Below are 23,889 nucleotides of genomic sequence, written 5' to 3'. Positions count from 1 at the left end.
TTGATAATACAAACGTAATAAAAATAATGTATGTGTTTCAACAAATTTATTTAGCTCAAAATATGGCTAAATAATTAAATACGTGTACATGTTTTATATGTAGATTTACAATCCAATGGATAATATATAATCATTAATGAATAGCATTTAATTAAAATTTATTTTCAGTAATTTAACAATACTTTCAACTTGAGATTCGTTTCAAGAAAAAAAAAAACAAGCGTCCCATAGGGTCACTTGAGAGTCTATAATCATAATTTCAGTTAATACTCTTCTTGGTTTTCCTAAATTGTGATTTGCAGCGCAGTCAAACATATACAGTATTTCATCTTTCACATGAGTAGCATTTGAATTGAAATGCATCTGCAACTTCTGCTGAGGACAAAATTTTGGAAATGTTTAATATACTGTAGATCACTTAATTTTCGCATTATTTTCTACAACTTCTAATTTTCAAGAATTGTGGTCATAGCTCTATATAATCTTCAGGACAAAATTTTGGAAATGTTTAATATATACATGAAAATATTTTCAATACATGTAGCTTTTTGTGGAAAAATGGGTATGAATTTAATCATAAAATATAATTATTTAAAAAATACATTCATTCTTCAATGTACATTGCAATGTGAAGACTGTATATAAAATTAACAAAACAATTCACAGCATTGTATGTATGTCCGCTAAAGGAAAATAAAATAAAGAATTTTTCCTGTAGACATTCATGTAAAAACTTCGACTCCTTTTACATTTGTGTATGTCATAATTTCAGTAAAGGGAGAGAGGAGAAGGCTAATAAATTTATATCTATTCTGCTTCGGTGATTAAAATGACACACAATACTGTAGATCACTGAATTTTCGCGACACCTTATTTTCGCGAGATTGTCAATGACTCTTTATTAACGAGACAAATTTTTCATGAATTGTGGTCATAGCTCTACATAATCTTCAGGAATTCTATTATACGCGAGAATGAAATTTTCGCGAGCATACCATCTCGCGTAATTATGCGAAAATAAAGTTCTCGCGAATAAAAAGTAATTTACAGTACATAATCATGATATATACAAATTTTCCCCCTTTGGAAAGAGGCATAGTCTTTATGTCCATCATCCAAGGATACATTGTGGTAATGATTTGGTTGCTTTGGTTTTAGTTCAGATGTTTAGAAATATGAAAAGTTTTTGCATGAAAGATGACAGAGAACAATGGTGAACAACTGTTGAAAACAGATCTGACACTGAATAATTCAGGACGCTTAAAATAAAATCTTGATATGGAAAGATGTCCATGCTAAACCTCTCCATTACGAACTTTCTGCATTACTTCACAGAGCATCTGGTTACACAGCGCTGCATATGGATTCATGGCAACAACTTGCTGTTTGGCAAACTGACCACCCAATCTGCTTGCATGCTTGAAGTCTTCTAAAGACTTCTCATCCTCACCTGGAAATAATACATGTATATTAATTAAAACCTATAACCGGTAAAAAGATTTTTCATTTTCCATACACCTTTCAACTTTGCAAAAAAAGTTTATGCAAAACGAAATAGAGATGTCGACACAGTTTATCATCATTGGACAAGTGACAAATTTTCCAGCAGACTTTTTAGTCATACTAGTCCCATTGTGAATTTCAAAAATGAATTGATTGCCTAAATTTATTATTTCATATCTAAGTCCTAAACCACAATGAATTAACATCAAATTAAGAATAAAAGACTAATCAGTTAGCTTCTTACCTTCCAGTTTGTAGATAAGGCCCCGCTGAGTGTATGCCTGGCAGGCCACGGAACCAACACCACAGCTTAGTGTTATAGCAGTGTTCAAATCCTCTAGAGCACCTGTCAAAGATATTTGTTACTTGAATACTTTTATAGTAAAACTGAACATTTATAAAACTCTTCTGGCAAACCCTTAGCTTGTAGGAATTTAGGGTCATGTTTAACAAATTTTTAAGGAATTTACAATTGAGAAAAAAAATTAACAATGTATATATTCTACTTGAATTAAGTACACACATGTATTAAAAAATTATGTAATATCAGAATTACTATGACCAAAAATTATGATATGTTTAAAATTGTTATAATAAATGGCACTCTCAACCATCAGCTCATACAATCAACTCTGTTGTTGGCTAGCATACAGCAGTTTTTGAAATATCTGTGTGCCTGACCGCCCGAGACGCACAAATGTTGCCATGGGCAAAAAAATTGGCACATATCGACGCCCGATTGGAAGTGTTAAAATTTCCCTTAAATCAAAATTCATATATTTGATAAATCTTTTTCAGATTATCTTAAAGTATCGGTAGCAAAGTGTAATGGGTTAAAGGGGTAGAATTTATTAGCCTATAGAATGATTCAGAATCAAAGTTATGGTGGTCTGGCCCCATTCTCATAATCGCTATATAAATAAATTTGTAAAAGTTTATTGTTTTCTCAGGCAAGAGGATTTTTGGTAGGGCTGACAACTTTTACTAGCAGTCATTCTGGCATGTCTAGCTAATTTTACAGTGAGTTTCAAATACTGCGTATATATTACAGTGATAAGGCCAAAATAAAAAATAGTCTTGTTTCCTGCTACCCGACCTACCCTATTATTTTGCAGCCGACCCTAAAGTTTTTTTTAGCTTTTGGGGAAAAAATTCAAAAGTTCAGAAATGTCATGTTTCAAAAGTAAAAAAATTAAAAAATTCTCAAGTTGTATTTCATGAAATATATGTTTAAAATATGGACTTTCGTAAAATTCCACTTGAGTTGTGCATCCAAAGACATGGAATTTCATTTTGAAAGATGATATTGACCTTAGCTATCTAAGCTATGACATGTTCAATTTGGTTTTGTAGTAGTTCATATCCAAAAAATACCGTTGGAAAAAATAAAATAAAATAAAAAAATAAAATAATTTTCCTACCTACCTACCCTATTTTTTTCTGGCTGGTAGCAGGAAACAAGACTATTATTTTTTTTGGCCTAAGCATGAGATATAGTGTGTTTCTTTAAATTCATCATATTAATTAAATGTCTGAGCTAATGATAGTCCTTAAAGGTATAAATCTATTAGTTTGATTTGAAATAATTCTTGCCAGAAATGTTATTTCGTTTACCATGTTTACGTTATGTCAAAAATCTTGACACAAGCCCATTGCAAAGGTGTCCGAGAGTGCAGGAACAAACCACAACTTTGCATAGGAGATTGAATATATGGATGAAATATTAGAGGAAGCAATTGTTTGAACATATTAAATATTAAGTAATTTCAAATTTCTTTTGTTTTAAAAATTCTTAACTTGTTTCAATTGAAAATAAAATCAAAAACCCTGATAACTTTTATTATTTTCAAGTTTTCAACCTGTTCAAAAAAATTTAATACATGTCAAGTACCAGGGGTATTTGTAAATAATTTTGGAAAAAAAAATCAGAAATAAATTATATCCTTTTTCAAAATTGGTTTTCATCATCTAACTCATCACCTTCAAATAAATCTGGACTCAAATGTCTTAAATGATGTCTATATAGAGCCCCACCTAACTCCAGAACCTCTGTCGCAGGGGGTCACAATTTCACTACATGTATTTTGGAAGAAGCACTCATTCACATCATAATCATGCACTTAGTTTTTATGCTAAATACTCAAGAGTAGAGAAGATTTTCAAACAATACATTGTCACTGAGATTATTGCAGCCAAATCCAACTCCATGCAGTGCCCCTGACCCCAGGTCATAACTAAACAAATTTTAAAAAAGAGAAACAATACGTTTTCCTACCATAAGTTTACACATAGATTGTCTTAAAATACTCAAGAATAGAGTAAAGGATTTTCAAAGAATTAATGTATTTTCATTTCATGTTGACATAAGAATAATAATTGTAATTAGCATTGAGTCGATCCTCTACCAAAACTGTGAAATTCATGGCCCCAGGAGCAGAGGTTCTTGTGTGAGATTGGGGCTCCATAGAACATATAGAAAAATGTACTACATGTAGCATATATTCTTCATACATGTAGGTATTTCCCCCTCTAATTATCTAGCAGATATACTAGGTGGAAAGCTATGATCAGATGACCAAGGGTGCTTCTTCCAAAGTTATGAAATCTATGGCTCCTAATGTTGACAGTTCGAAGGGTTTCTGTGTTGGGTGGGGCTCTATTGGTCATAAAGGGAGTATGCATTTTTTTATTCTGCAGGGAGTACTAAATTGAACAAACTAAGTTCGTGATTATGTATTATTTTAATACAAACCATTAGTTAAATGGTCTTAAGAATACACCAAAGGTTTCCAAAGGGCAAAATTTAATTTGCTTGTAATTCTTTCATTACTGTACAAATGTATGAAAGATATAACATATTAAAAGTATATATCATTTGAAAGCTTGTTAAATGTACTATTTAATGATTCTAATCCCAGATAGCAAGACTATGTTGGGCCAACATTGGCAAAAGGTTGTATGGTTGGCGTTGGGGGAACAACGTTGGGCCAACGTTGGACCAATGTCACCATGCCAACCTTCTCAACCACGACAGAATGCCTATGTTGGCCCAACGTTGGTCCAACGTTAGCAACTTCCATTCACTTTTTCATTCAGATTGGATTTGCATGGTCATATCACTTCCCAAGGAAGGAGGGATGTTGATGTTGGCCCAACGTTGGCCCACTGTTTGTAATACACCCTTAAAGAAAGTGTTTTTTAAAGTTGGTAGTAGTATGTTGGCCCAACGTTGGCCCAATGTTTGTAATACACCCTTAAAAAAAGTGTCTTTTAAAGTTGGTAGTAGTATGTTGGCCCAACGTTGGCCCAATATTTGTAATACACCCTTAAAAAAGTGTCTTTTAAAGTTGGTAGTAGTATGCTGGCCCAACGTTGGCCCAATGTTTGTAATACGCCCTTAAAGAAAGTGTCTTTTAAAGTTGGTAGTAGTATGTTGGCCCAACGTTGGCCCGATGTTTGTAATACATCCATAAAGAATGCGTCTTATCAAGTTGATGGTAGTATGTTGGCCCAACGTTGGCCCACTCTTTGTAATACATCCTTAAAAAGTGTCTTATCAAATTGGTAGTAGTATGTTAGCTCAACGTTGGCCCAATGTTTGTAATACACCCTTAAAGAAAGTGTCTTATCAAATTGATAGTAATATGTTGGCCCAACGTTGGCCCTATGTTTGTAATACACCCTTAAAGAAAGTGTCTTATCAAGTTGGTAGTAGTATGTTGGCCCGACGTTGGCCCGATGTTAGCACGAGTGTTCTTTTGTTTAGGTGTTTCAAAGATGGGATATTTATATTGGGCCAACGCTGGCCCAATTATTATACTGCCAACTAAATGATGGTGTCATTTTTAGCTGCTGAGCTTTACGTTGGGACAACGTTGGTTCTAATTAAGTTTTAATTTAGATGCACATTCTGAAATAATTAAGAGGACATTCTATGTCCATGCTTTTAATTGTGTGACTGTTTTTTTTTAGATCTGATATTTTCAATATTTTAACTTTGAACTTAAGTGATCAGAGCGCCAAAGAGTGTTTTATTATATTTTCTGAATTGTGCATATGCATGCTTATTTATTTGAAATAAAACCCTTGAAATAATGAATTTTTTCATGAGCGTTGTATTCATGAGAATTTAGAGAAGACTGAATAAGTTCTCAGGAACAGGATGTGAATGAAGCCTACATATACATAAATCAAAATGACACAGCTTTATAATTAAATTGAAACAAAAGTTAGGCGTTCGCTAAAGATTGGAGAGGGGGAATCAAATTACACCAAACTGTGGAGTGAGCTGTCAGATTCAATTGCTCACATGTGGTGAGGTCATAGACTGAAAACGCAGGGCAAGCAAGAAGAAGTGAAATTTAAATTTGTGGATTATACACTTGCTATAGCTGCATTTAGATGCGATGTAAGTATATTTATTCTTATTTATTCAGGTTAACTGTTAAAATTGATTCGGAATTCATTCTTTTCATGTTTTTGCACACAAGCACTGTAAGTTAAGGTTATTAAAATAACATCTTTTAAGTTGTTTCTATCTAATTCTTAACTGTCTATTACAGACACGATTGTAACAAGGAAATTAAGGTGCACTGATAGTATAATACATCATTCTCTTTATTAAAAGATTTAAGTAATATTTATTCATAAGTTGGACCAGTAATTTTATTGTTTTTAATATCAAACTATTTTGTATTTTCAGTCAGAGACTGCAAGGAAAACAAATGTTGTGGCGGTAAATAACAATTAAATCGAAGACCATGCATAAAGAAGTGTATAAAGTACGAGTACGTATGACAAAGATCAAGATGAAGAAAACGGGAGGCGACGAAGGACGGAAAAAGAGCGGGGATGCAACAAAAGGCATAAAGGAAGTGAGCCCTGATTAAGAGCTTTGAATTGATAATTTTTCATAATTTATCTCTATTGTCTATTTTAAAATTTATTTTGTAAATTATGATTGAATTGATGTATATAAAATATTTTCACAGTGAATCATTAGTAATGTTTTCATTGAACATGTCCATGTATGCATTATGAATGCAGATTGAATTGTTTATTAATTTTTTAAACAGTCATAAAATAGGTTTATGTAAAGCATCACTTAACCAATTGCAAATGTTTCAATGTAACAACTACGTTGGCCCAACAATTTGCCAACTGACATTGTAAAAAAAGGGTCAACATTGGGCCAACCTAACCAACCAGTTGTTAAGGTTGGCTGTTAGTTGGCAAACACTAAAAACTACGTTGGCCCAACAATATGCCATCTGACATTTCAACAAAGGGCCAACGTTGGGCCAACCTAACCAAACAGTTGTTAAGGTTGGCTGCTAGTTGGCATACACTAATAACTACGTTGGCCCAACAATATGCCATCTCACATTTCAACAAAGGGCCAACGTTGGGCCAACCTAACCAACCAGTTATTAAGGTTGGCTGTTAGTTGTCATACAATTATACCTACGTTGGCCCAACAATATGCCAACATGTTGGACCAACGTTGGGCCGATGAGCAAAATTACCGTGGGCCAACGTAAGGTTACCAACAGTGGGCCAACGTTGGAAAAAAAATTGGGCCAACGTTGGCCCAACTATGTCTTGCTATCTGGGATATAAACTTTCATTTTTATCTTATTAACAGATTATTAATATTTTAATATAAATATTAGTGCATTTATATTTTATAAATCAACTTTTTTGTATTCCACCTTTCAAAGTCAAAATTTTGCCTCATTGAATGTAGATTAAAGATTGAACTTTAAAACTGGATCTCAGATTTTTGATAAATCTTCTTATTCAAAAGTTACATTCATTTTTCTTTCAATGTTACTGATTTAATACCAAAATTCTACATTTCCCCGAGTAAATCGAGAACTGAGCAAGATATCAAAAATCTGAGATATGGTTTTGTGAACACACATTTGAGACGCATTCTGGCCAGTTTTCAGAGAAATTGGTCAATAAATGAGGGAGCTGAATCCTTTGAAATAATACCACCAACTGTCTGATCTTACTTTACAGTAGAGGGCAAAAACCCATTACACAACAAAGTCTGTCAAAACTAGAAATATATGACACCTTGGAGATTCAGCTTTGGATACCTGTCACATCCATATTTCCTATGCATATTCACAAGAATGGGAGGTTCTATTCTTTATTAAGGTGCTTTTAATGAAGTAAAATACATATGTAGGTTCATTTCTGAATCAGAAAGATTTCCCGGCAAAATGGCAAAAGCTAAGCCCCACCTCCTATTTCACGGTCATTAGTGACCTGTTAGATCTCCTTCCCTAAATGTAGAGTCCCTGTAGTTTAATTACTGTTAACCTCTGTGTGGCTAAGTGAAGAATTCCCCAAGTGGTCACAGTGATTTATTGCTCCTTTCAGAAGCAGGCAGTTACAGACCAAATCAGAAGCTTCAATAACGGCACATTCACATGTGTTAGTGTTTATGTTTGATTATTGTTAAATAATTAGAAACCATTTAATAATCAGGAAGAATTTTTCATGCATCATAAAGCAGTCATTAGCATTGTTTTTTTAGCCACAAATCTCAAAATTGACAAAAATCTTGAAAAAAGCCTTTGGTGTATCCTTAAGACAAGCAAGAATACTTCTTCTAAAATGTGCAATTCATATTCCCTGGTCAGAGGTTCTGGTGTTAGGGTGGTGTTTTAGATCATATACATTGTAGTGAAAAATAAAGTTTTTTCTCTGCCTGAGAATATAAAAAAATACTTGCATCAAATCAATGTTTATCTATATATAATTTACCCTGGACATCTCCCTTAAGCCGGAGAGCCTGTGCACGATTATTATAACCTGAGGCCCTTTGAGGGGTGTTTTGAATGGCCCTGGAGAATGAATTTAATGCTGTCTCTATGTCCCCACTCTCAGCTGCTTGGACCCCTTCAATTTCTAGTTGCTTTGAGACTTTAATTTCATCAGTTTCTTCCTCTGAAATGAAACAAATACTTACATAAATATATTTTCTCATAAACGTTGGTTAATTTCTGTATTAACAGATACATTAATTTAAAAGATTTCAAACATTCAAATGCTAGATTTTCTTACATTCTGCAGTATATAATTTACATCATGTCACATTTTCTCATAACAGGATTAAGCCCCAGCAATACATCACGACTCCTACATGTCACTTCCAAGGCATGACAATATAAAGGAAAGTTAGAAAACGAGCAGAGCAGACCAGAATTCAAACTTTAGTTTGATCCTGTGAATTCTAGACAATGTTTTTTGGCTGTCATATCAGGTTGAATTCGCAGTGATTGGATAGCTCAGTTGGTAGAGCAACTGACTACAGATTCAGGGGGCCTTGGTTCAAATCTCATTCTGGTCTGCTGAATTTTTCTCCTTTCCCATTACATTTGGTGCTGTGCCATGCCCTGGAAGAGACAGGTCGATTACTGGTTGCCAGATAGCTCTGATGATAGCGCACCTGACTGGAGATTCTGAGGGACTCAGAGTTCGAATCCCAGTCTGGTCCACTGCATTTCTCTCTCCTCCTATTACCCTGATTACAGCTGAAACAACTGCATTCATCAGTTCATGAGCAATCTGACATGTAGATTGCAAATTGAACTTGCTTGGCCATAAAGTAAAGATATGAAGCAACATAAACACATTAGATTGGTATTATTAAAACATTCCTCATAGGTGACGACTTGCCATTTGATTGAAGAAATTAGTTAAATTTATCAACTGGCAATTGATAAATTTAACATTTGGGTGGATGATGACACAGAAAAAAAAATGCTTTTGCAACTACCAGTTTCATTCTCCACTTCTTCTTCGTCCACAACATCGCCGTATGGTAAATTGGGATTGAATATTCTGTTCAATACAGCATTGTCATGAGCAGAAACATGATTATGATCACCACTTGACATTGTTCTGACGGTTTCACGTTTGTCCTTCTAAAATGACAACAAACTTAATCATATGAACGCTTCCAATACACGCTTGATTATAATATAAACGTTTAGTAGATCTTGCACCTTGTTACCAAAGAACTAAAAATTATTCAGTTTAAAGAATTAAAAAAATATAGTTATCAAATGATTCAATATACATGGAATATACACCATACGTTGAATTATTTTCTATCTTAACATATTTTTTTTATTGTGCTTAGTTCTATCCGGATATATTTCACGGTTACAGTTTACTTTTATGTGAACTTCCTCTTCACTTTTGGCAGGTCGCAAAAATCGTTTGAAATGAAAATAGTTTGAGAAACACCACCCCTCTTTCGAATCAAATGAAATAGTAATCTTGATATTGAGAGAAAATATATATTTACACATATATAGTATGGCAGAAGACGCGAATGGAGAGGTACTTGATAGCTGGGAGGAGTTTGAAGATACTGGGGTAAAGTTGTTATCTTCTACAGTTCTAGCCCTATGTGTTAGTATAGGCTAGAAAGTCTTTTAAATCTTTTCATTCAAAGCCCCTTGCATTTTCTTCAATTGACTGAAAAATACTCATTAAAACGGAAAAAACCCAGATGTTTGTATGCTATAAAGCTTTCCTTGTTGTGACAAGGGGTTCATCAAATTATGCTCTTGTGACAAGGGGTTCATCAAATTATGCTCTTATCTGACATGCTGATGAAGGAACATTAATCCTGAGATAATTAATACATATGTACTGTGCTGATCAAAAACATTTTGTATCGATTGAAACAAGCTAACAATTCTGAAAGATTGCACCATCCAGTTATTGTCAATTTTCATATGATCTTCTTATTTGTCCTACATTGGGCGGCTATAAACAAATTGCTTTCTAATAATGTAACTGTGTTTCGGACAAACAAGTTAGAATTTAAATGATCTAACTGGATCTTTGAACAAGCCCCTTCAACATTCACAAGGACCAACCTAGGGGGCGACTGGGGCGAAATAGTCGCTTTTGGGCTCCAAACTTCGCCGTAGATTATCACAAAAGCGAAGTTTAAGTCGCCCTAAAATGTTAACCCCCCTATTTTCTTTTATTCATTAAAATCTATCAAGAACAACTGGTAAAATCGACACTGTCTTTAAGAAAAATTTATGGTGTTTTTCACCGTTGAAGTAACATGAATCACAGCAGGGCGCTTGCATCTGTTTCACTGCTACTGGCCACTGAGCGAATACTCCGTCGGAACACCTCTAAAATTTACGCTTTAACATATGAAAAAGTCTGTAAGTGGAAATAATACACAAGAGACGAAAAACACCTGACCAGCTATCGATATGATGTCAAAGTTGTTGAAGACGATTTTTAGACTTTTAAATTAACTGCATATTACACTCATGTCATAAATACAGTCGCATATCAAGAATTTTATTGTCAAAATGTACCGTTTACTATACACATGTCAACATCCAACAGTCCAGTCCAATACGAAAAATCGTAATGTTACGAAATATAGTAATATTACAAGAAATCGTAATATTACAGAATATTGTAATATTATTCTTATATTACTATTTTTCGTAATATAGTTAAATTACTGAAACTCATAATATAGCAAGTTGAGAGAGAATATATTACAAGTTTTCGTAATGCAAGACAAAATTAAGCATTGAAAAAAACTGAATGATGTTTAGGGAAGTATGACGTCAGAAATACATTATGCCCCAATGGTACTAGTATCACGTGGTCATCTTGGTCAGTGACGTCTATTGAAAAGTATGGAAAAGCAAGAAGAAAGTAACAATTGTAATGGGTGAGTGAACATTTTGTTTTATTATTCTTATATAAGAATTTTCCCAAGGTTGGGAACAATTTTCCATAAAATTTCAATGTATCCTCAAGCTTGTCACAGTGGTCTATAATCCCCGAATTCCCTATTTTTTTCCCGAAGTCTACCCTGAAAATCAGACCCTCATCTCAAATAACGAGATGTTACGAGAGATAACTTGTAAGACTCTCACTAGGCTCTGAATCTGCTTGCACTTGGATCGAATGCACAAAAACAAAGAAAATGCACTAACCATACATATCCACGATGATAAAACCAGACACATATAATCTCTGATGAAACATAACAAAGATATTGTATCAGAAAAAAGGGAAGTAACTCTTATAAGAGTTAGAAATTGCTTATATTACGAATTTTAGTAATATTACGATTTTTCGTATTGGACTGGACTGTCCAAGACATGAAATCGCTCGATCGGCAGTATGAAGTATACACATATTGACATAATAAATTGATATATTTATTGTCCTTTGTTTTCATTTATAAATATATATATGTGCTAAAAATAAAAAATCATTATTGTATAAACGAGCACAAGAGAAAATTGAACAAGAAAGAATAAATGTCGTTACAAGCGTGGCTGACAGGCGGTTCGCCGAAACCCGGAAGTAAGCGAAAGTTACAAGACGAAAATGTAATCCAATCTCCAAGAAAGAAGTTTGCTAAAGAAATCACACAAAATGCATTTGAATGGTATGAATTGGATTCTGAAAAAAAGTGGCACTGTACATTGTGTAGAGCTGCAGGTTTGGACAATCCATACGCACATGGTCATGAAAAGCCAGCGAAAACAACGAACCATATGCGACATGCGTCCTGTAAGTTTTTATGTTTTATTGAATTTTTTGTTAATATTTTATTTTTGCATAAAATAAAAACTTCGCTTAAATACTTTCTGAGATAAAACCCTTAAAATTTTATTTTTTGTACAGTTAATTAGTGTCTGTACTTAAAATAGATATTTTTTTCTGAACAATTTTTAATATCAATAATTTTATTTTTCATACATTAACTTTGTTATTTTTAGCAAGATTTCAAATGACCACTCTGGAAAAAAAATTAAGCTCAATGTAAGAACAGAATTAAAAAATAATAACTTTTCAACAATTTTATTTCAGCTCAGCTCCACTTGACTGCCATTACAAAGTCCAAACTGGCCAAACAGCAACCACTCCAGAAGCTACTAGCCAGTAAGCTTGACAAAGATGAGCAACTCATCACCCATTACATTAAGTGTGCCTATTTCCTTGCCAAGAGAGAGCTACCTAAGGAAGAATTTCCATACATCATTAGTTTAATGGGTGAAATAGGGAGCCAAACACTGAAAGAAGAACTTTCTTACACCAGTTCCAAAAGTGTTGGAGAATTTCAGAGTGCATGTGCTAAAGTTATATCACTCGATCTAGTTGAAAATATCACAAACTCTGGCATCTTTTCTTTAACACTGGATGAAAGCACAGACCGGGGAAATCGAAAACGTCTCCTCGTCTATGCTCACTACCTGCAGGAGAGACAACTGGAAACACGGTTTCTAAGCAACATAGAAATTTCTACACCCAAGGCAGATGCAGAGACCATAGTTAGTCATGTGATTTCAGAGCTGAGAGTTAAGGGCCTAGATGTGTCAAAACTTGTTGGTGTTGGAACTGATGGAGCCAGCGTCATGACAGGAAGGAAAAATGGAGTAATTGTGAGGCTCAAAGAATACAGCCCAGCTTTAGTCGGGATTCACTGCGCTGCACACCGATGTGCCCTTGCTGCCTCACAAGCATCAAAATGTATTCCTCAACTGAAAAAATACTCTGATACAGTGTCAAACATTTTCTTTTATTTCAGTGGATCTGCACTACGATCAAATAAGCTGCGAGAAATCCAAATGCTGCTTAACCTTCCTACACTGAAATTTGCCCAAATTCACTCTGTGAGATGGTTAAGTCTTCAGAAATCAGTTGAAATTCTCTATAGGACTTACCCTGCCCTTCTTATAGCCCTAGAGCATGAAGGAACTTCCAACCCAGCTGCAAGGGGAATTCATGCAGAAGTTTCCCAGTACAGTTTCATTGCAATTACTCATATGCTGATGGACATTTTGCCTTTCCTGGGTAGATTGAGTCGGATTTTCCAAACCAAGGACTTGGACCAGAGTAAACTTACACCAATAGTGGAAAGTACCTGTGAAGCCCTTCTTGATTTCAAAAAGGCTCAAGGCATCTATGTAGATAAACTTGAGGAATTTACTACTATAGATGGGGATGATGTAACGTACAATCGACCTGAGAGTGAAAGCAAAAAATCAGTTGTCCAAGAGGCCATTGACACTAACATTGATGGTTTTGATGGATTTGAGAGCTCTGATGATGAAGATGAAGGACAACAAGGAGTTCAAGTCAAATTCTTTTCCCAGCAGAGAAACATTCTCAGATCTATCATGCCACAATATGTGGACAACATAGTAAAGAATTTGAAAGATAGATTTCAAGAAAGTGGATTAATTGAAAAAATGCAAGTGTTACAGCCTCTTCATATCACTTCAGCTCACAAAAAAGGAGAGTTAGCCAAATTTGGAAATGAAAGTGTAGCTGTTTTAGCTGAACATTTTGCTGTCCAAGGAATAGAAACGGATCAAGTACCTATGGAATACAAACAGTACAAAAGACTTGTGGTAGGCTCTTTCGCAACATCTTCTTTGAGTGAAGTTTGTGAGAAACTTGGTTCAGAATATGAGGATATCCTGCCAAACGTCATCAAACTTGTTCAGTGTTGCACACTGTTGCCAGTGAACAGTGCTACCTGTGAGAGGGGGTTTTCCACTCAAAATCGGATCAAATCAAGGCTAAGAACAAACTTGAATAATAATTCAGTGAATGACTTAATGAGGATTTCAGAGGATGGTCCATCAATTGAAAACTTTGACTTTGCTAAGGCTCTGAAAATCTGGAAAGATGAAAAAAAGAGAAAACTTTTTCAATCTTAAAGTTTTGAAATGATGTGTACATGTGTAAAATTTGTAAATACTGATTCAAAACTCATTTTGTACAAGTTGACAGCCATTTAAATGGATTGTGTAAAAATGTATTTTCATGCTATGAATTGATGACTAATTAATTGATGAAAAAATAATTAAATACATTGTTTAAAGACCTACATTTTCTGTCTCCTTAAATAGGTTTAGAATGATGGAATACTTCAAAGAAATCAATGGTTGAATATACATTAAAATTTCATTAAATAATTCATGCGCATTGCGCGCGCTGAGAAGTCTCCCTAAAATTTGAAACTTCTCCCTAAAATTCTCTGAGGGAGAAGTGAAGTCTCCCTAAATTTTTGGTCTAGGTTGGTCCCTGACATTCAGAACATGTTCTATATATTTGCAATCTAGTAAATAAGAGAATGGATTTACTCTGTCATGATTTTTGGAAAGTAACTGAAAGTATCAATTAAATTAAATATTGATTAACCAAGTTTTAGGTGTTATATAGGGAGCAGTTATATATGCACAGGGCTCTACATTAACATTTTTTCCTACTTGTCCATTCAAACAAGTAACCATTCGGCAAGACATTAACTTGTCGGAACTTCAACTTCACTTGTCTGAAAATTTTTCAATAAATTTTGATTGATCCGTGATATTATTGTAAATTTTGATTGATTCATGATATTATTTATAAATACAACAAAAAAAAGAAAATGAAATTTTATCTAGGCTTTCTGTCCTGACAACAACATAAATGTTCACAAGTGAACCTGTCAACATCCAACAGAATCCAAACTTTGTAAGCTCCATGCCTTTCCAGAAGTATGCAGTTAGTGAACTTGGATCCTGATTGAATGTGATCTCAATTAATAGCAATTGAAGCTTGGGTTTATGTACAGCTTCTGACTTGAAACTACGAATTAACTTTCAACAGTTGTTCTTTTTATTATAAACATGATAAAGAGACTTTTACATTAAAATGCACTAAAGTGACTTGTCCAATTGGACTAGTTCCCAGCATATTCACTTGTCCATAAATTTTTTCATCAGTACCGGACAAGCATTAATGTCGAGCCCTGATGTATTTTTCTCTGAAAAATGCACATATTTTTGTAATATTCTCACTTCAAATAAACATTGTATGTCTACAATGTTGACATGCACTGTTACAACTGTGGATTTTTTCCTGACAATTTTGTGATTTCAGAATTTTTCTTTATTTTAAAGGATCTTGACAAGAAATTAGAAGAAATGAAATTAAAGGAATCCAAAAAGTAAGTCTGTATTAGCAGTGTGCACATGGACTGAGAAGATATTTCAATGTTTTTAGGACTGTCTATGCTTGTATATTCATGTGCATTATTGTGAAAGTAATGAAAGGGAATTCTTAATTATAATGATTTAAATTTAGTCTAAAACTGGAGAGAGCTGTTTAAATTTGTTAAATTATACCAAATTTAACTATCCAAAAGAAAGATTTTTTTGTTATAGAAAATGTTTTTTTTTTTTTTTTACGTTTTGGAACTTTCCAGTTTCAAGCATAAGACACTCAACATTACTGAGACGAACACAAAAATATACATCATATCACAACCCTTAGAGGCCTAATAAAATATATTTTATATTGCATGTCTCTGATCTTTTAAGGTTGCATGATGTCTGCTTGAACGTATTGGTACAGTTTATTTATTTTATTAATGAGTTTTATTAATGAAATAAATAAATGTCAGTGTTTGCCTTTTTATTTTTTGTAGACTTGCATCAGAAGCAGTTGTGGTTGAAGATGGAAATAGAACACAGTATGCTCCACAGGTTCGCATACTAAAAAGGAAATCAGATGCTAATTCTACAGCAAACCAAGGGACAAGGCAAGATTGACTGTTTAATTAGATTTATCAAAATTAGTGAATTTTACTTGTCAGATTGTCAAAACAATTACATGTATCCTGCGAGAAATTTTCTTGTCTTTGAAAATTATTGTAGAGTACATTTATAAAGTGAAGAAAAGAATTAAGTGGAGAAATCTGGAAATTGTGTAAATAATTCAGAAATGAGAAATGAATTCTTTCCTTGGGGAAAAAATATTTTACATATTGATTATTCTGTACAAAGTAAATTTTGTTTATCTGTGGTCAAAAAACTTTTAAATTTATCACATACTGACATAGTAAACAGAAAGATAACACCATAATTAACTATGTCAGAGTTAAATTGGCAATTTTAAAAACAATTTGAAACTTGAAATTGGAATTTGGGTTATTATGTGACAGTATTTTTGTGTAGATATAATAATAATAATAATAATAATAATAATAATACTTTATTTATAGAAGGTAATCCGATTAGTGCGAGCACTAGTCTTCCTCGGGGCCTTCTTAAAAACACATATACAATGTTTTATACAATAATAAAGACAATAATCACAAACATGGAACAATAAGATATAAACACACATTATGTTACACTAGAATAAATTAAACACTTTCGTTTCATTATAAGTTCAGAGGAATGAAAATTTTTTTTTTTTTTTTTTTTTCATGAAGAACGTTTCATAAGTAAAAAATGTTCTACCCTACTTTTAAATATTGAAAGGGATTGGGAATTCCTTATACTAATAGGCAACTCATTCCATATAATAACCCCTGAATATTGCAAAGAATTTTTAAATAAATTAGTTTTAAATTTTGGTAAACGAAGTTCTGAATTTGTCTGTGAGCGTAGCGTGTATGATCCACAACTTTGAAATTCAAACAAATCATGCATATAATCAGGAGACATACCATGGAATGTTTTGAACATCAGAATGCTTTTCTGTAAATATAGAAGTTCATGAACTGTTAACCAGCCTAATATGTTAAACAAGGGCATTGAAGGTGCATCGTATTTTTCATTTAAAATAATCCTAGCTGCTCGTTTTTGAAGTTTGTATATTCTATCGATGTGAGTTTGAGGAGAGTTACCCCAAATAGATAGACAATATAAAATTGATGGTAAAATAAATGCGTTATAAAATAGCTTTCTAGTATGCAATGGAAGGAACTTCTTAATTTTTCGTAGAGTAAATAATTTATAAGCAAGAGTTTTGCAAACTGCATCTACATGACTAGTAAATTGAAGATTATGATCAATGTGAACACCTAATAATTTCTCTGTTGTAACATTTTCAAGGGGTTGGCCAGAAAGTTGTAAATGAAGATTAGCGTTTTCTAATTTTGATTTCTTTTGATGTGTTCCCATTAACATACTCTTAGTTTTGTCCGTATTCAAAATCATCTGATTTTGTTGACACCAGTTTTGTATTTGAAAAAGGTCTTGATTCAGAGCTGCTTCAATATATGAAATATTGTTACCATGAAAATGCATTGTAGTGTCATCAGCAAACATATCAATATTACAATGTTCAACAGATAATGGTAAATCAGCAATATATAACAGGAATAACAAGGGACCTAAAATAGATCCCTGTGGCACACCTGCTGTGACAGGCAGTGATTCAGATGTGTACGCACCAATTTTAACACTCTGCGTTCGATCATTTAAGTATGATTCAAACCATTGAATCGATATAGGATCAAAGTTGTAGCATTTAAGTTTAGTAATAAGTATATCATGATTTACGAGATCAAATGCTTTGCTAAAATCCAAATAAGTAATGCCAACGAAATTTCCTTCATCTATTGCATGTAGCCAATTATCAGTTAGTTTTGTGAGAGCTGTCTGGCAAGAGTGAAATTCTCTAAATCCAGATTGTGCTTTCATTAATAAATCATAGTGAGAAGTAAAGATTCGTATATTTTCTGCTACATGCTTCTCTAAGACTTTCGAAATAGTTGGTAAGATTGAGATTGGTCTATAATTTCCTGGGTCTGATTTATCACCCTTTTTAAATAGAGGAGTTACTTTTGCTATTTTTAACTGTGAAGGAAAGGACCCCTTGATTATGCTGGAATTTATTAAGTGTGTTAGAGGTTTGGATATTACACTAGCTGAAATTTTAAGTAATCTGGGTCCAAGAAAGTCTATGCCAGCAGATTTGTTTATGTCAAGCCTATTTAACATATCAAATACTTTTGTTTCATTAATCAATGGAATTTCAAAAAAGTCTTGATCTCCAAGTTTTGTTTCCGTGTATCTTTTCAATTTTTCTGAATCAAAACTAGTCAATGAAAGATTATTTAACAATTTTCTTGGAATATGTGCAAAATGCTCATTAAAAGCATTTGAAATGTCTTTTAAATTATCAAATTCTAATCCATTATAAGTTATATTGGAAGGGGATGAATATTTATCTGATTTTGAGGAAAGCTGATTTAAATGACCCCACATTTCTTTTGATGTAGAACTATTTTCAATTACTGTCTTATAATATGTAGATTTTGCATCATTAATTAGAGAGGTGACCTTGTTTCTCCAAAATCTAAAATTGCCCATGTCTCCCTGTTTATGGAATTGATCTCTTTTAATCCTAGCCTCATTTATTTCTGGAGTTAACCATTTAGTGCGAATTTCTGATTTCACACGCTTTGTTTTAACTTTCGCATGCTTATTAAGTACAGAATTGAAAATTGCATAAAAATATGTTAAAATTTCATCAGGATCATGCAGGAGAATTAATTCATCAAAATTTGCATTATTTAAATCATGCAAAAAATCATGTTCATTAAAGGTTTTAAAGTCACGGTATTGTATTTCAGTGTGTCTGCCTTTGCGTTGCATGCTGTTAGATCTTCGGGTAGCACATATTGGATAATGGTCAGACATTGCTACAGGGGGTACTGATATTTCACATATGTTAGCAGGGTGCGTAGTGTAGAAATGGTCAATGAGAGTTTTAGAGCTATTGGTAATTCTTGTTGGGGTGTTAATTAATTGTGTTAATCCCAAATCTACAATTGCAGATGACCAACTCTGCGGGGGGTCTTTGAGCATATCTATATTGAAATCACCTGTAATAATCACTTCCTGATCGTCACAGCAGGTAGCGCACTGAACCTCTCTAACAAAATCGTCTACCCAGCAGGAGGGGGCAGATGGTGGACGGTAAACTGAACAATAAAGTATAGGTTTAGAATTCTTAAGATTAATTTCAAGCCACAATGTTTCTAAATTACTAATTTCTAAATCAGTTCGCCGTTTATATTTCAAATCATTTGAAATATATGTAACTAGTCCACCACCCGCCTTTCCTTTTCTATCTTTTCTTTCAAAAGTATATCCATTTACATTTATAATACAATCACTAATATTTTCGTCAAGAAAAGTTTCACATAGAGAAAAAATGTCAACATTTTGTTGATCCTGTAAAAATAAAATTAATTCATCTAACTTCGGTAAAATGTGACAAACATTTAAATTTACAAAATGTAGACCTTTTTTTAAAAGGCCAACTTTTGAATCACACACATTTTGTTTGTTATGATTTTTTGGAGTGTCTGTTGTTGGAGAGGAATTGTAAAGTTTTCTTTGATTTTGGTTCAAAAGGATTTTCTGTTTAGATTTACATAGATCTGAATTTACAGATTTTAAGCTATAATTACTTGAGTTATCATTGAACAAAAGACAGGTGCAAATTGATTCATTACAATCAAAACAGACATTAATCAAAGGGTGAAAATAATTTTTGACATTGTTAATAATCGGACAGTAATTCGTATAATCGGCACAGCTTTCTTTGCCGCGATCCTACTTTGTGCAAAATTTCTGCTTGTGGCCATGTTCACCACAGTACCAGCAAGTTACTTTGTTACCGTGTCGGCAGTTGCGCGAAGAATGACCTTGCTCTCCACAGTAGTAGCAGTTCTGCACAGTTGAGGAATTTTGATGTTTTAGAATTTTCACATGAGTACTGTAGAGCTTGAGAAGCGAAGCAGTGCCACGGTCGGACAAATGAATGCCATCTCTCCAAAAAGAAGGGGAATTCCAGTGTTTGAATGACTTATTCGATTCGATTAACACAGCACCGTACTCCTCACAAACATATCTAATGCACTTATTCACTTCGGTTACATCTGCATCCCGTCTTGGAATCACTTCCGATAGATACACTGCAATGTTAGGATTTCTTCTTTTTAAATCAGCAACTATTTCTGCAAAGTCGTTCTCAATCGCATCAATGTTACGGAAATTTGCAATATCATTTCCTCCAGCCTGAATAATAACATTTTGGATTGAGGACACATCAAACTTTTGTAGTTTTGAACGAATGTGTGCAATACTGGCACCTCGATTTGTACTTACTCTCACACTTTGATCTAAGCCACGGGTTTTTATTCTTTGAAGAATTGAACTCCCGATGACAAGTGTAGATACCGGTATTTCGTTATATTCTCTTGCAGGAGGCTGAGAATTTCTTGTGATGATGTTTTGTCTGTTAGAGGTCGATATATTTTGACTCTCTTTGGAGATGTGTGCATCTGTCTTTTTATTTGTCACTTTCTTGATGGACTGGGTGTTTTTCAACACAGGACTGGGACTGACATCTGCATCTGTTGAGGTACTGGAGGTTCTTTTCTCAACAGTAATTGTACACTGGGTATGCCTTGAAATCCCATTTGTTACAGAGAGTCCCTCAGTCATAGTTTCCTTCTGCTTCACTTTTTTCCCACAAGTTTGTGTAGAAGTATTAGAATGCGGCTTGGCTTGTTCTGCTTCCATTAGCTGCTTCTTCAGGATTTCAACTTCTTTGGTGAGCATTTTCACTGTCTCGGAAAGATGTTTTATGCTTTCTGCACTCTTACAATGGCCACCGCATCCTGTCGCAATATTTGATTCATTCAGTTTCTTAGAGGGCCGTGGGGTCGAGGTACAGTTCGGCTGGTCAACAATAATTTTGCACTCCGTTTCAGAGTCATTGTGGGTTATATCTGGTTGACAATTTATTTCTTTCAGAAAGTCGTTCCTGTACCATTCAAACGCTCTAGTCCCTTGAATGAGAATGGTATGTGTGCTACTGTAGATAGTTACAGTAACTGTATCACACACAGATTTGTAAATGCATCCATTCCTCTTATTATTCCCATGAAATGAAAGCAATTTCTGAAGCACGGATAACACAAATTCATGCTTCTGGTCATCGTAGTTTACGGTGACACTTTCTGTGTTAAGCTTAACCTGAATAAAGTCTGGTAAATTCGCCGATGGGTTTAAGTCCAATTCATTATCATTTCCATTAAAAGATTGTGAAAATCCACTAAATGAGTTCAAAAATGATTTAAAAATACTAGAACTTCCACTCAGATCCATTATTCCATTATCAATTTTTAGTAATCAGCTAGGTATTGATAAGAGCTCATAAAAACACGTCTTATCTCTCCAACAGTCTATGCTACTTTGGAATTTTGGAATACATGTAATATTTGTTTATGCATTGTAAACATGGGAAAGCGACCTTTGTTCATTTAGGTGCATATGTACCTGTACATCAGTATTTACATGTTCTGTTTATTGAAATGATTTTCAATATTGAGTTCATTGAATTTGCAGAGCAAATAACAAACCTACAAAGACTTTGGAACAAAGAGAAGCAGAGTATGCTGAAGCAAGAAGAAGAATCTTAGGCTCAACTTCATCAACAGAAGTGAAAGAGGAAGTCACAGTGACTAATAACAGGTCAGTAGAGAGTGGGTCACCAAAGTTAGTTTGTTTCCTAATGGCAAAGATATAAAAAAAGTCCTTGGCTATGAAAGTTTGAAGGAGTTTTCATGAATACGGGACATTGATGCAGTTTATGATGCCAACATGAAGAAACTTGGGGAATTATAAGAAGTGAGGGACTAGAAAGCAGTGAATTTTATAGGTATATTCTAACAAGAAATCAAACTTTTTTCACAGCAATGCAGCTGTACATGTTAATTTGAAAAAAATCTGAAGCAGAATAACAGGGCCAAGATAATCCATGTGAGCACTGTGGCCATGGAATCTTGTTATTGTTTATATAGACAGCACTTGCCAGTAAGACTCTTAAGAACCTTGCTTTTTGAAATATTTTATTTTTTAATTCCAGACCACCGAGGCTGATGCAGCTAGAAGATGGAAGACTTAACGTGAATAATAACTGTACTGTGGCTATTTTGAGACAACCACGTGGTCCGGATGGAACTGATGGGTTTGATCAGAAAGGTTAACATTCAAAATTATCATTCAACTGTCTTGATTGAAATAAAACTGTTAAATACTCAGACTAGCATCCCAGTCCCTCGCTGGCTGTCCCTGCAAACAGCGCCCCGCTTGACCGCAGAAAAAATCAGGGCCATGGTCACTTGTCCCATTCAAGGCATACATGCTCCTGCAACAGACTGCTAAAGAGTGTGAATAGCTTGGCAGCTTTATTCCCATAACCATAAAGCAGTTGCAATATCCATTGGACGGATCTATGGTAACCATTTCATGATGTGTGCTGATCGTGGTGCTCTCAGAAAGCAGAAATGCCCATAGATAAAACATATACCGAGCATAACAATTCTAGAAAGCTTTTGACTATGTAAGTGCCTAGTATATTGTTTTATCACAATGCATGTATTATCTATTATCTATCTTTTAAATGGGACATCTACTGTTGGCTCAAATATGGAGGGCAGCTTTATGTAAATATATCTTTATTGTTTAAAACCATTATCACTATTGCGCTTTAAGCACTGGTATATATCGAATAAGAAAGAACACATCAACTTAATCAGAAATTGCTAAAAAAATGATCATTTGGAGCAATACGCAAGTTTCGAGATTATCTCCCTTTCTGCACTCTTTCATTGAGGAGGGGAGTTTTGTTGCTGCATTAACAGACAGGTGGGACACTTAGTTATATTAAACACATTGCATCATTGATATACTGGTTTATCATAACTACATGTACATGATTGTCAGGATGTACTCTTCAACTCAAAAAGAACCAAACTGATGAAAGGACGTAATTTTTTTTAAACAAAACAATTGTAACAAAAGGAAATATCAATCAAAGTAAGACTTTTCAGACGAGGAAAGAGATATGGGTCTCTAGGAAATACATATATATCTGATCTGACATTGAATGTCAGCTATCTGAATGATTCTTTCCCTTACTATAACTTCAAGGAGCCCGCTAATTTTTTAGCAAAGGTTTGCATAATGAAGGAAATCTTTTATTTTTTTATAAAGACTACAAGTTTTCAAATATCCTAATTGAAAGTAGATATGTAAATTAAATATGCATAGTTGAGCTTAATGAAATCTTAAAATGCATTAGGCCAAAAAAAATTAATCAATTGTTTCTCAGGCCAAAAAAATCTAAATTCAATGCGGCAGGCAGGCTTTTTTTTTTTTTTTTTTTTTTTTTTTTGAAGCAGGATTTAGTCTACACCTTTTTTAAAAGTCATTTGTTCTCATAAAATGATAATATCTACTAATTGAAGTAATTTTTAAGTTTTATTCTCTGAAATTAGTTATAGTATGTATTCAACTTTAAATAATGTTATTCCAAACATTTATTTAAAAGTTAACTTATAAAATACTGTAGATTTAGAAGAAAGACATTGTTTTTCTAATATAAACGTCTATCTTAGCATTTATGAAAAGGGCAATAACTCGATTTTCTTTTTCAACTTGGAAAATTAGAAAATTGGGTTATTTCCCTTTTCAATATGTCAATAAAATTGATCAATGCGGC

The 23,889-nt window shown here is 33.7% G+C and overlaps 2 protein-coding genes across 2 annotated transcripts; one reads left to right on the top strand and one right to left on the bottom strand.

The window, feature by feature from the left end:
- Positions 1–521: 521 nt before the first annotated feature.
- LOC134239705 (tetratricopeptide repeat protein 36-like) lies at positions 522–9,447 on the bottom strand. The gene is made up of 4 exons (XM_062721864.1): positions 9,296–9,447; positions 8,281–8,463; positions 1,748–1,849; positions 522–1,450 (listed from the first exon to the last, which is right to left on the bottom strand). Exons 1-4 carry the CDS (start codon positions 9,414–9,416, stop codon positions 1,296–1,298), a joined length of 561 nt encoding a protein of 186 aa, XP_062577848.1. The 5' UTR covers positions 9,417–9,447; the 3' UTR covers positions 522–1,295.
- Positions 9,448–9,668: 221 nt separating this feature from the next.
- LOC134239704 (SUZ domain-containing protein 1-like) lies at positions 9,669–23,456 on the top strand. The gene is made up of 5 exons (XM_062721863.1): positions 9,669–9,900; positions 15,477–15,523; positions 16,004–16,117; positions 21,732–21,857; positions 22,252–23,456. Exons 1-5 carry the CDS (start codon positions 9,841–9,843, stop codon positions 22,370–22,372), a joined length of 468 nt encoding a protein of 155 aa, XP_062577847.1. The 5' UTR covers positions 9,669–9,840; the 3' UTR covers positions 22,373–23,456.
- Positions 23,457–23,889: the final 433 nt, after the last annotated feature.

Source organism: Saccostrea cucullata, unplaced genomic scaffold (assembly GCF_032062105.1).
Source record: "Saccostrea cucullata isolate Sc308-1 unplaced genomic scaffold, CSIRO_AGI_Scuc_v1 ctg3231, whole genome shotgun sequence".
NCBI classification, from domain to species: Eukaryota; Metazoa; Mollusca; class Bivalvia; order Ostreida; family Ostreidae; genus Saccostrea; species Saccostrea cuccullata.
Note: the sequence above shows the minus strand (reverse complement) of the source record. Positions and strands in the feature narration are given on the sequence as shown.